Source organism: Lytechinus pictus, chromosome 3 (assembly GCF_037042905.1).
Source record: "Lytechinus pictus isolate F3 Inbred chromosome 3, Lp3.0, whole genome shotgun sequence".
Taxonomy (NCBI): Eukaryota; Metazoa; Echinodermata; class Echinoidea; order Temnopleuroida; family Toxopneustidae; genus Lytechinus; species Lytechinus pictus.
In genome coordinates this window covers 12003766-12016061 of record NC_087247.1, presented here as the reverse complement: position 1 = coordinate 12016061, position 12296 = coordinate 12003766, and the positions used below count along the sequence as shown (strand labels likewise).

At 40.8% G+C, this 12296-nt stretch overlaps 1 protein-coding gene across 1 annotated transcript in view; it reads left to right on the top strand.

Moving 5' to 3' along the window:
* LOC129255902 (uncharacterized) overlaps positions 1–4728 on the top strand; it is a 33120-nt gene extending 28392 nt beyond the window's left edge. Inside the window, exons 13-16 of the mRNA XM_064096376.1 lie at positions 648–823; positions 1372–1474; positions 2557–2672; positions 3221–4728. Of these exons, the coding sequence (XP_063952446.1) occupies positions 648–823; positions 1372–1474; positions 2557–2672; positions 3221–3301 (476 nt within the window). The 3' untranslated portion in view covers positions 3302–4728. The remainder of the gene's footprint in view (positions 1–647; positions 824–1371; positions 1475–2556; positions 2673–3220) is intronic.
* The last annotated feature ends 7568 nt before the right edge of the window (positions 4729–12296 follow it).

Here is a 12296-nt window from a genome sequence, read left to right as displayed (position 1 = left end):
TTTTATTTTTCTATTGTATTATATCATATTGTTATTTTATTCGCTTTTATTTATTTCTCTTCGGGGGTGGGGGGGGGGGAAGGGTATTGAGCCTTCTGCATAGTAAACGCGTTACACTACATGAGTTCCATTTGGTACTTTCACCCATATACAATGACAACCACACATGTGCAATCATGATTAATAAAGTTTGTGTGATTTTACCAGTTTGGTTGTATTAAACATGATATTTGGTTCACTACATCATCTATCATAGACTGGTATGCTTTTGTACTATGCTATACTCTAGCAGTTATGCTTTTTTTTTTATTAAAATCCATGATTATGTTAATTGATGCCCGATCTCGACAAGGTTGGGTTGCATTTAAACACAATTTCCAAGCGGTTACAGATCAGTCTCGATTTATTATTTTAATGAGAATCTTCGAAATAATAATATTGTAGAAGTTTAAGAAAATAGATGAACCATTGAACTGTTACATTTGTCTGGAGAAATTGGAAGTATGGGGGGGGGGTACGCGTGCCGGATGCAGCTAGTTGCTTGGTTTTGCTAGTAGGTCCATGGTTAGTGTTTGTACGCATGCGCTTTATATAATTTACTTTAATCCATGGAAATTCGCATGACGGCTTGCATTATCTTTTCACAGAACAACGCACATCATCAGACGACTCAGACAAGAGAGATGAGCATGACGTCGAGATCGACGATGAATGGGCTGAGGAAGAAATCGACTTTGGTGATGAAGACGACAAGGAAACAGCGCCCCCATCGAATTCAAAGAGTCCAATGGGTGATAAGAATACTCCAACTAAACTTAAATCGGTAATTACCATGAGAAAATGCTACACTCCTACCAATTAATTTCACTTTTCAGTTCTTATCTTCCTACTATTGTATTCCGATGTTACATAATTATAATCTGCAGTGTTATCGTTTCGTATTTCGTAATATCGAATACGGTCGATGAACGATCGATCATTGTCATAGCCATTGTCTTTGATATGACTGTTTTCATGATTAAAATAATATACATTACTCCGAATTAATAAAACTTTGCAAAGGGACGTTTTATATTGAATTCGGTATTTTAAAGATTCTTTTAACGGTTGCATATTGAAGTTCCAAGGTAAGAATGCTCTATAAAAAATTTTTGTGTGTGGTTGTGGATCGAGTAAGCATAATATCTGGGAGGTTGCGTGGGTATATTGGTGTGTGCCTGAGGGTGTTGGGGGGGGGGGTGAGTGTGTGGGTGTTTGGAGGTGTCGTGTTCATTGTGGCAATTTTTCTGGTTCCAGAAATTTATTTTCAAATGATATGCAATCGTCATATAGAGTTTTTATTCCAAATGTAATTTTATTATGTCTATCCAGGCCTACCTATCAAGGAAAAGAAGCAAGTCAATGGATGGTGTTCCTAGTGTGTTATTCGAAGAGGAGGAAGACAATGGAGTTGAAGAGGGAGTTAATCCAATAGGTAGGTTCTTGACGTAAGGTGACGGGGTGGTTTGTGGGCGTGTGCGCCTCCCCCCCCCCACAAAAAAGCTACAGGAGAAATATGAACAAGAGGAATAGAAATGAAATATAAACTGTAATGGGGAACGGTAAAATACAACATGAATATTATGTTCAAATTTATCACAAAATTAGATTTAGAATAATATATTAATAAAAATAATAATAATAATAAATAATATAGGATTTGTATAGCGCACGTATCCACCTTGCTAGGTGCTCAAGGTGCTCCTATATTACCCCGGCTAAGCTAGTCTACCGATTCTGGTACGCACAGTTTTTTGAGGAATTACTTCCTGCCGGTACCCATTTACCTCACCTGGGTCGAGTGCAGCACGTGTGGATAAATTTCTTGCTGAAGAAAAACACGCCATGGCTGGATTCGAACTCACGACCGTCTGTTTGAAAGGCGAGAGTCAGAACCACTAGACCACGACGCTCCCACATATTTAAATCTATCGCAAACTAGATTTTCATTTAAAAAAAGGCAATTTCGCTCTCTCGCAATTTAAAAAAAAGAAGTTTGCCCCATACGCCATGTTTTCCTCCTATTTTTACTCCTTACACCACTTACTAAGTAATACGCTGGAAGCATGGGTTTTGTTTCATGGCTGGAAGGGGGGGGGGTACATAAATGCAAGGGCGGAAACCTGTATCCAAAGGTAGGGGGACCAGGGGCTGGAAAAAATTGACAAGCAAAAACAAAAATAAGTAAGGTCATCTCGTCCAAAATACATGTTTTATTCAATTTATTTTTCTTTCCATTATAAAATACCGAAAATAGTAGGGGGGCATTTGATATTGTGTCCCCCTACTATTTTGGGTAGGGGGAATGTCCCCCTGTCCCCCCTGGGATTTTTGCCCATGCATTAGTGGTCCGGATCCACATCTAGTCATTCTTTCCCCTACTCTCATTGACTAGATTTTGTCTTCATATATTTGACCTTAAATGTTTCGAATTTTCACTCGTGTACCTATTATTTTTTGACACTTTCTCAAATTTGCAAATTGGAAATGAATCTCTCTCTCTCTCTCAAATTTAAGCGGACATCTTGTTTCTCCATAACGTGCAGCAGAAGGCTGATAAACAGAAATCGAACGTCGGAAAGAAGAAAACTCTCCTCGACGACATCGGCGGATCCGATGTCGAAGGCGTAGACGTGAGTAATCTCATTTTATGTATCATCCCAATAGACACAGAATAGTAGGCCTTTGTTTGTTACCATTTATATAATAACTCAAAGAAAGCCATGGTGATATAACATTTACATGTGATTGCGCAACTTACCCCACTATGTGCAATCAGTTTAATGCTACATGTAGACCCTATTAAAGTCTATAGATGTTCTTTTTACATCAAAATTTATCCTGTACGGTAGGCCTACAATACACGTATTTTGAATTAATTTTCTCCAAAATCCAATAAACATCGAAAGAAGGCGTGAAGTAGTCTGCAGGCACAGACCCTGATTTAAACTTTGATCAGCAAGTGTGTCTCCACGCAAAGACCAGCACATACAAAACTTGCTGTACACAAGGCATGAGTAGGTTGCACATTCAGACCCTTAACTCGAGTGTAGGGTTTGCATAGCAGACTAGGCGTGAAGCATGTGGTAAAGGAATTACATTTTTTTTAACATGATTAATTCTTATGAAATCTGACGACTTTTTTTTATTTAAGTTTTGATTTTTTCCCTGTCTTATTCAGGTGGATGAAAACACAGAGCCGATATGGGTTCGAGTGCAGACGCTTATCAAGGGATCTGTATTCGTAAGTATACGCGCATAGCTTTATTATCACAAATGCTACCATGGATTCAGTCACACCAACGAGGCGAATCCCAGACCGATCAAAGCTATTACGTTATTTCGAATGGCATATCATCGGTCGGTTTGGAGTTGGTTTCGTTGATGTGACTGGGCATGACTTGTAACATATACTTCAGGGAAAATGCATCTTTATGACGTCATTATGTGAATGCTTAACCCTAAAAGGACTGGGCTATTTGAGATGTATTGAGGACAGGGGCATGATGCCCCCCTTCTGATCTCGGCCGCCGTTCGCGCCGAAATTTGGCACGCACATTCTTTACAACATAAACTACAAGCTAGTATACAAAAATCTGAAAATAGTAATATTTTATTTATTATGAATAAAATATGCAAATTTATTCATGAAAAACATTATTTGCATATTTAACACCCAACCTGCATTAGTGACGGTTTTTTTTTCGTAACTTCTTTCGATAGTTCAACGTGCACATGAATAGAAACAAGAATCATTTTCAATCTGGAAACACTGTTGTGAAGTGGGGAAAGTGGGGTCATAAATAATCAAGTCTCACAAATAAATAGTTTTTGTTTTTATATTATGGCATATAAGTTTATTCATATTTCATTTCATTTTCATAATGTAGAAAAGTACAAACTATTCAAATTAGTATAAGACATTGGTTGAATATAAATCCCAGTCAGGGCATGCAACCCAATCAAAGTAACTTAACAATCATGGAAATAGTTCCATATGCGCCCCCACTAAAATTGAAAATAAAATCAGTATGACAAATAAGAAAACAATTACCATAATACCACCGATATATGTTTGGCAAAATCACTCTCTAATTTTTACACCAGTACACGTGATCAATCAACGATACCATAATAATGGCGTCAATCCCTTTTCAAAATATATACGATTACGTTCATGATCAATGCATGAAACACTGCATAACGCTTTTAGGCATTGTGTCGACAAGGCCAAATTCGGTTTGGATACCTTTTTGCAATTTCTAACCGGGAGATTCACGTATAACAAAAGATCATTTACGTAATAGACTTAGCAACGCCATTACATAAATAAAGGAAAACCCGGACGATCTCAGGTTAGGGGTGAAGGTAGTTTATTACCGTGACCGAGTCAACCATGACGTATGGAACGCCATACGAGTCACAAACAATTAACACATATAGTGGCGTGACCACTTTTTCTCCTTCCCGTGATTATTTAAGAGTACATACATTTGCAACAAGCAAATCCAGAAATATATACAACACGAAAGCTAACAGCTAACTATTGAATTAAAACTTAATATACAGCTCTACGCCCAAATGACAAAACATGCATTTACTCCTTAAACTGAAGCAAACTAAAGAATCATTTCAATCTTACTTTTCCATTTGCAACTACCAACTCCAATTGTACTAACTCCAATCTTTAAAATGAAAATAAAAAAAAACTGCTAATTGAATAGCCTCTTGATACATGTATATATAAATGTCTTTTAACTAACAACTTAAGATGGACATTGATAGGCAATACATGGTAACACACCTAAACTCTATACCTGGCTAAAACTTTTACTAAAAATTAAATTATACAACTTAAACTGTTTTCAGTTCAGACTTTCAATATGCTTAACTTATTACATAAACCAATCTGCCAATTACTGACGCCAAGAAATGATACACAAACAATATCAAGAAGCATATCATTAGTTGAACAAAATGCATAAGGGCCTAACAGTAAAACAAATATAAATACATGTATGAGCTACTAAACAATCAAAATACACAAGTCACCTTTTGTCTCTATCTTCCCAAAAGGAGAAAATCCATACACCCTATATGTATATTGATGTATAAAAGAAAAACCTGCAGCAAGACCTAAAGACACAAAATAATCAATTTCCATACGATCAAATAGTCATGTACCTGAAATAACAAAAAGGAAACATATGAAACAAACATACACGTTCCAAAAAGTTGGCACAAAGACAGTAAATAAACATAATCAGCCAGTAAAAAAATATCCGTGCTCACTGCAGTAAATCGACTGGAAAAAAAGGATCAATACAATTATACAAACTGTGCTTAAACAACTTATCACTACACTCTGCACAGAGGGCACTATGCTGTACATGTAAAAGACAATGTATAAGAGCAAAGTGTAAACAACTGGCACAGTCAACACCAACAACATATAACATCATGAAAGTCATGTCATAAATGTAAACTGTATAAAACAAAGGCAAAGCATTATAAAGGCATAAAAATTTATGTAGCGACCATATCAATATTCGCAGTCAAAGGAAAATAAAAAAAAGGGGACAATGTTATTATCGTTATAAAAATACAAAGTATAGATGCAATCAACAGACAAGTGCATTCATGAAAAACATCAGCAATTATACAGTCTTTCATGCCTATGAGTAACCAATCAACTAACAAATGCACCAATCTCACAACCAAGGTACTGTACTGCGAATCCACACTAAATGTAACAAACAACCATCATCAAAAGTCACAAATCATAAATGATGAACAAACAGACATCCGAAAAGAAGACAATCATTGAGCTATACATGTACGAGCAAAATAACGGGGAAACAAAAGTTTAAAGATTCAAGGTTATAACTCGTGGAAAACAAAGTCCAGATGACAAAAGTAGCAGTCCTTTAGGCTGTCCTGTATAGGCACCAATCACGTGGGGTCAAAGTCCAGTAGAATGTGGGGGAGGGGCTCTTCAACGAGGCGAGGCCAACGAAAACCATGGCAGATTCTTGAATGTCCATTGTGTATCCATTGTGTAATCTGGTGAAGGGCAGTGAGAGTTCTCTTGGACAAAGAAGGTAATCCGGCTTCCGGTGATGGCGGCCGGGGCCCATGGTGCCAGGGGGTAAGACTCCAGGTAAGGTAGGCGTCACAGCAGGTAGGACCAGGAGAGGAAGAAAGGCTAGGGTCAAGCAGACTGACCAGTGAAAAAGGCTCAACTAAAGGCCATCCAGTATGGTGAAGATCCGCATCTTCCAGACGTGGGCCATATGAATCACGATAGTTACCATGCCTGTTGTCTGTAGTTAAGGCATGAACAGTAGCATCAGGAGGATACGTAGGCTCAAGCGTGGCATAGTTGTCATAGTAACGAATGTCGGGAACTGAGCACACGGGCTCAACGACACGAGAAGCGTGCGGGCCGCGATCTATAGACATTGACACAAACCTAGTAGTGATAGAGGCATGCCGGCTATGCACCTCTAGAAATGTCCTATACGAACGGTCAACGCTGTAGTACTCTGTGGAAGTATTCGAAGCGGTTACAGAGTGGTTGACAGATAGGTTACATCTGCTAGAGCTGCTATGATATGACTCAACGACCGATCTGTTGACCACAAAGAGACCTGTTGTTCGTCTACGATCAACAACATGGCTACGACAGTACGACTCGAATGCTAGTCTGCGATTGGCATAGTAGCTGCGATATGATGCGCTTCTGCAAGACGAATTGGATACCGAAGCGTGTTTGGCACGACTGTCGCGATGCGAATCGGCTATGGTCTTATCATCGATATTGTATGTAGTAAGCGAACACTTAAGCCCCTTTCACAATTGACGTACGACCATTTGCGACCTTTTGGTCGTGCGACAGGCTGCAACAGGCATCAATCGCTAGTCATCTCATAAGATCGCACAGAGGCTTTCACAGTTGCAACAGCTGTCGTACAACAAAAACAACCAGTAAACCCCGTTGCACGAGTAAGTCGCATATGCTCTTATTGTGCTCGTGCGATCACATGCGAGTGTTGCACGAGGGATTGCGAGTGGAACGGTCGCATACATGCGAATGAAACGGTAGTGCAATGTTGTAAGCCGTTGCGATCGGTCTTGCAACAGTCTTATGGCTCATATTATTATCGCAACCAGTCGCAAGACAGGTCTCTGTACATGTAGGTCGCTTGCACATGTGCAAGTGTTGCACGACCTCCAGTCAAGTAAATGCGACTACTTAGATGTGCCACCTCTCGCACCAAGTCGTACAACGTTGAACAACACTCGCACGATGATCGCCCGACCGATGGTACGACCCCAGGTACGGCCTGATGCGAGTGAATCGATCGTATTTGATCGCGTTCGGATTTTGAACATGTTCAAAGTTCAGATGTGACCAGTCACGACCACCTCGAGTTCGTGCGACCGTCTACAACGACTGCGAGTGCTCGCAAGACACCAAGAGATCGATCGTGCAACAACAAGAAAAAACTGTTGCAGGCGGTCGTAAACTGGTCGGACGTCAATTGTGAAAGGGGCTGAACGGTCGCATACATGCGAATGCAACGGTAGTGGAATGTAGTAAGCCGTAATTTCGATTGGTCTTGCAACAGTCTCATATTATCGCACCCAGTCGCAAGACTGGTCTCTGTAGGTCTCCAGCACATGTGCAAGTGTTGTACGACCTCCAGTCGACTAAATGCGACTATACTTTGTTGTGCCACCTCTCGCACCAAGTCGTACAACGTTGAACAACACTCACACGATGATCACCCGACCGATGGTACGACCTGTTGCGAGTGAATCAATCGTATTTGATCGCGTTTGGATTTTGAACATGTTCAAAGTTCAGATGCGACCAGTCACGATCACCTCCGACCACCTCGAGTTTGTGCGATCGTCTACAACGACTGCGAGTGCTCGCAAGACACCAAGGGATCGATCGTGCAACAACAAGAAAAAACTGTTGCAGGTGGTCGTAAACAGGTCGTACGTCAATTGTGAAAGGGGCTTAGGCACGCAACGATCTGTTGTACGATTCTCTTGCGAGTAACCTTCAGGGAAAGCCACAACATCGGAGTGCTCAACACCGTCATGTGACGAACTAACAGACCCAGAGCTATGCTCAGTTAAGCCCCTTTCACAATTGACGTACGACCATTTGCGACCTTTTGGTCGTGCGACAGGCTGCAACAGGCATCAATCGCTAGTCATCTCATAAGATCGCACAGAGGCTTTCACAGTTGCAACAGCTGTCGTACAACAAAAACAACCAGTAAACCCCGTTGCACGAGTAAGTCGCATATGCTCTTATTGTGCTCGTGCGATCACATGCGAGTGTTGCACGAGGGATTGCGAGTGGAACGGTCGCATACATGCGAATGAAATGGTAGTGCAATGTTGTAAGCCGTTGCGATCGGTCTTGCAACAGTCTTATGGCCCATATTATTATCGCAACCAGTCGCAAGACAGGTCTCTGTACATGTAGGTCGCTTGCACATGTGCAAGTGTTGCACGACCTCCAGTCAAGTAAATGCGACTACTTAGTTGTGCCACCTCTCGCACCAAGTCGTACAACGTTGAACAACACTCGCACGATGATCGCCCGACCGATGGTACGACCCCGGGTACGGCCTGATGCGAGTGAATCAATCGTATTTGATCGCGTTCGGATTTTGAACATGTTCAAAGTTCAGATGTGACCAGCCACGACCACCTCGAGTTCGTGCGACCGTCTACAACGACTGCGAGTGATCGCAAGACACCAAGAGATCGATCGTGCAACAACAAGAAAAAACTGTTGCAGGCGGTCGTAAACTGGTCGGACGTCAATTGTGAAAGGGGCTGAACGGTCGCATACATGCGAATGCAACGGTAGTGGAATGTAGTAAGCCGGAATTTCGATCGGTCTTGCAACAGTCTCATATTATCGCACCCAGTCGCAAGACTGGTCTCTGTAGGTCTCCAACACACGTGCAAGTGTTGTACGACCTCCAGTCGACTAAATGCGACTATACTTAGTTGTGCCACCTCTCGCACCAAGTCGTACAACGTTGAACAACACTCACACGATGATCGCCCGACCGATGGTACGACCTGTTGCGAGTGAATCAATCGTATTTGATCGCGTTTGGATTTTGAACATGTTCAAAGTTCAGATGCGACCAGTCACGATCACCTCCGACCACCTCGAGTTTGTGCAATCGTCTACAACGACTGCGAGTGCTCGCAAGACACCAAGGGATCGATCGTGCAACAACAAGAAAAACTGTTGCAGGTGGTCGTAAACAGGTCGTACGTCAATTGTGAAAGGGGCTTAAGAAAGACCGGAGGACTTGGAACATTGACATGTTCCTCTCGACACATGCTAGCAAACCGAAAATACACAGCCAAGAAACCAACAGCAACAGGATTGCTGTAAACATCAATAACTGTATGAGGGAGTTAATAGGCATTGGGGGTGCTTGCAACACAATTTGGTTTGCAATTGATGTAATGATATGTGTCTGAGAGATCGTGTTCAGAATTAGGCATGATGTCATTACTTATACCTTGTAAGATTTTGGCATTGTTGTACTCATGTATTTTCTTAGACATTTTATTGAGGTTAAGTACTGAATCAACCTCACTTTAATCTTCATTCATGGTTTCATGTGAGAGGTTGTCACTTATCATATCACCAACAATCCCATGTAAGATGTTATGACATATCATGTCACTTTCACTCATCGTGTCACCTTCATTCTCATGTAAGATGTTATCATCACTCATCATGTCACCTTCATACTCATGTAAGATGTTATCACTCATTGTGTCACCTTCATTCTCATGTAAGATGTTATCACTCATCGTGTCACCTTCATTTTCATGTAAGATGTTAACGTCACTCATCGTGTCACCTTCATTCTCATGTAAGATGTTATCACTCATTGTGTCACCTTCATTCTCATGTAAGATGTTATCACTCATTGTGTCACCTTCATTCTCATGTAAGATGTTATCACTCATCGTGTCACCTTCATTTTCATGTAAGATGTTAACGTCACTCATCGTGTCACCTTCATTCTCATGTAAAATGTTATCACTCATTGTGTCACCTTCATTCTCATGTAAGATGTTATCACTCATATTGTCACCTTCATTTTCATGCAAGATGTTAACGTCACTCATCGTGTCACCTTCATTCTCATGTAAGAAGTTATCATCACTCATTGTGTCACCTTCATTCTCATGTAAGATGTTATCACTCATAGTGTCACCTTCATTCTCATGTAAGATGTTATGATCACTCATTGTGTCACCTTCATTCTCATGTAAGATGTTATCATCACTCATCGTGTCAACTTCATTCTCATGTAAGATGTTATCATCACTCATCCTGTCACCTTCATTCTCATGTAAGATATCATCACTTGTGTCACCTTCATTCTCAAGTGAGATGTTATCAATACTCATTGTGTCACCTTCATTTTCATGTAAGATATTATCACCACTCTCATATCCAGAATCCTGGTAACCATGGTTTCTGACACTGAGGGGTGCACCACACTCATGTTCACTCACTGTCACATCACAATGAGAGAAAGCTTCACTCAACAGGCATGCATTGGATGTATCAACAATCGCACATTCAATCTCGTTCTCAGTCTTGTCATCAAGACAAACTGTTGGATTATCCCGCTCTCTCTCATGTTTGTATTGTATAAAGCTACCATTTGTATGCTGTGGTTGTGTGAGATCTGTAGGCTGGTGTTCATTGGAATCGTGGTAAATGAACTCAAGTCCAAAGTCACCAAATGTTATTAAACCTTTGGAAGGCCTAACCATCACATCATTGTGCTCCATGAACGGTGCACCAACGAGGATATCACCTCTGAGACCTAGACCTACAAACGCGTCATCTGCAATCACTAAACCATCAAACCATAGGTTATAATCTTCGTAAGATAGCACAAAAGAACTACTGCCAATCACACTCGAACTGGGAATGGGGAATCCCCCAACCGAAGGAATGTTATCATCAGCATCAGACTCGGAAAAATCAACACTGTCATAATCAACAACATCAAATTCAATATCACAATGATCAACAACTGATTTGCTCACCATATTAATGGTACAACCACTTCGTACCTCTACTTGTACGAAGCACAATCACTCTCCTGCTGCCCCTGCACGACAGCAAGAAAATGGGGGGGGGGGGCTGGAGCGCGCCGCCTCTTCGACGCATCACCAAAAATGGGCCCGGTCACGGCAATGGCGCATCGCTGTGTTGATGCAAATCCATACATCTTCAGAGGTATGTGGGACTACGATTCACCTAAGAAAAAGAGCTAACCTGACATTATCACGAAAAAGTTACATTCGAGCGCCCGGTCCCACGGATTGGATAAAGTTCCCTAGGTGCCTGGAATAACACTGAGTCGAATGGTCTAGGTTCAGATCCCGACGGTGCCACCACGCCATTACATAAATAAAGGAAAACCCGGACGATCTCAGGTTAGGGGTGAAGGTAGTTTATTACCGTGACCGAGTCAACCATGACGTATGGAACGCCATACGAGTCACAAACAATTAACACATATAGTGGCGCAACGCACCTGGCTCATTGCATAACACCCATTGTAGGTACTTTTGTTCCTCGCTGAAAGTCCTCATAGTCCAGTCAATATAGGGTTTGACCCACCACTAATTGCAACACGAGATATTCCACTGCAATGCTTTCAAGGAAGGTCCCCTAAACAACATACTAAAAGTCCCAAGAAATCCAAGCAGTGGAAATTTATGAAATTTGCATATTATGCAAATTAGCCATAAAAAGTTAGAAAAATAAGGAAAATAGCCCAAAGATTACAAATTGAGCGTCCAAAACAATTTAAATTTGAGCGAAAATTCACGATAAATAACTGTATTCAATGTTTTTTGTCAAAAATGCAAAAAAATCTACCTCATTTGCATAATATGCAAATAAGCATCCTTATATGGAAAAATGTCAAGGTACTGTGATTTTTCTCTCATTAACTGCTTGGAAATTTCATTAATATTGAAATTTACATGCTGCTATCACTAAGGACGTTGAATACATTTGTATTCAGCTTAGTGTCTGTAGTGTAATTTGCACATTATGCAAATAAAAGTATCTAACATGTTATAAATATTCAAGAAAACACACTGGTGATACATCCCTCAAAAATTGCAAGTAGATTATCTATTGAAATTAGAATATGGCAATACCTTAC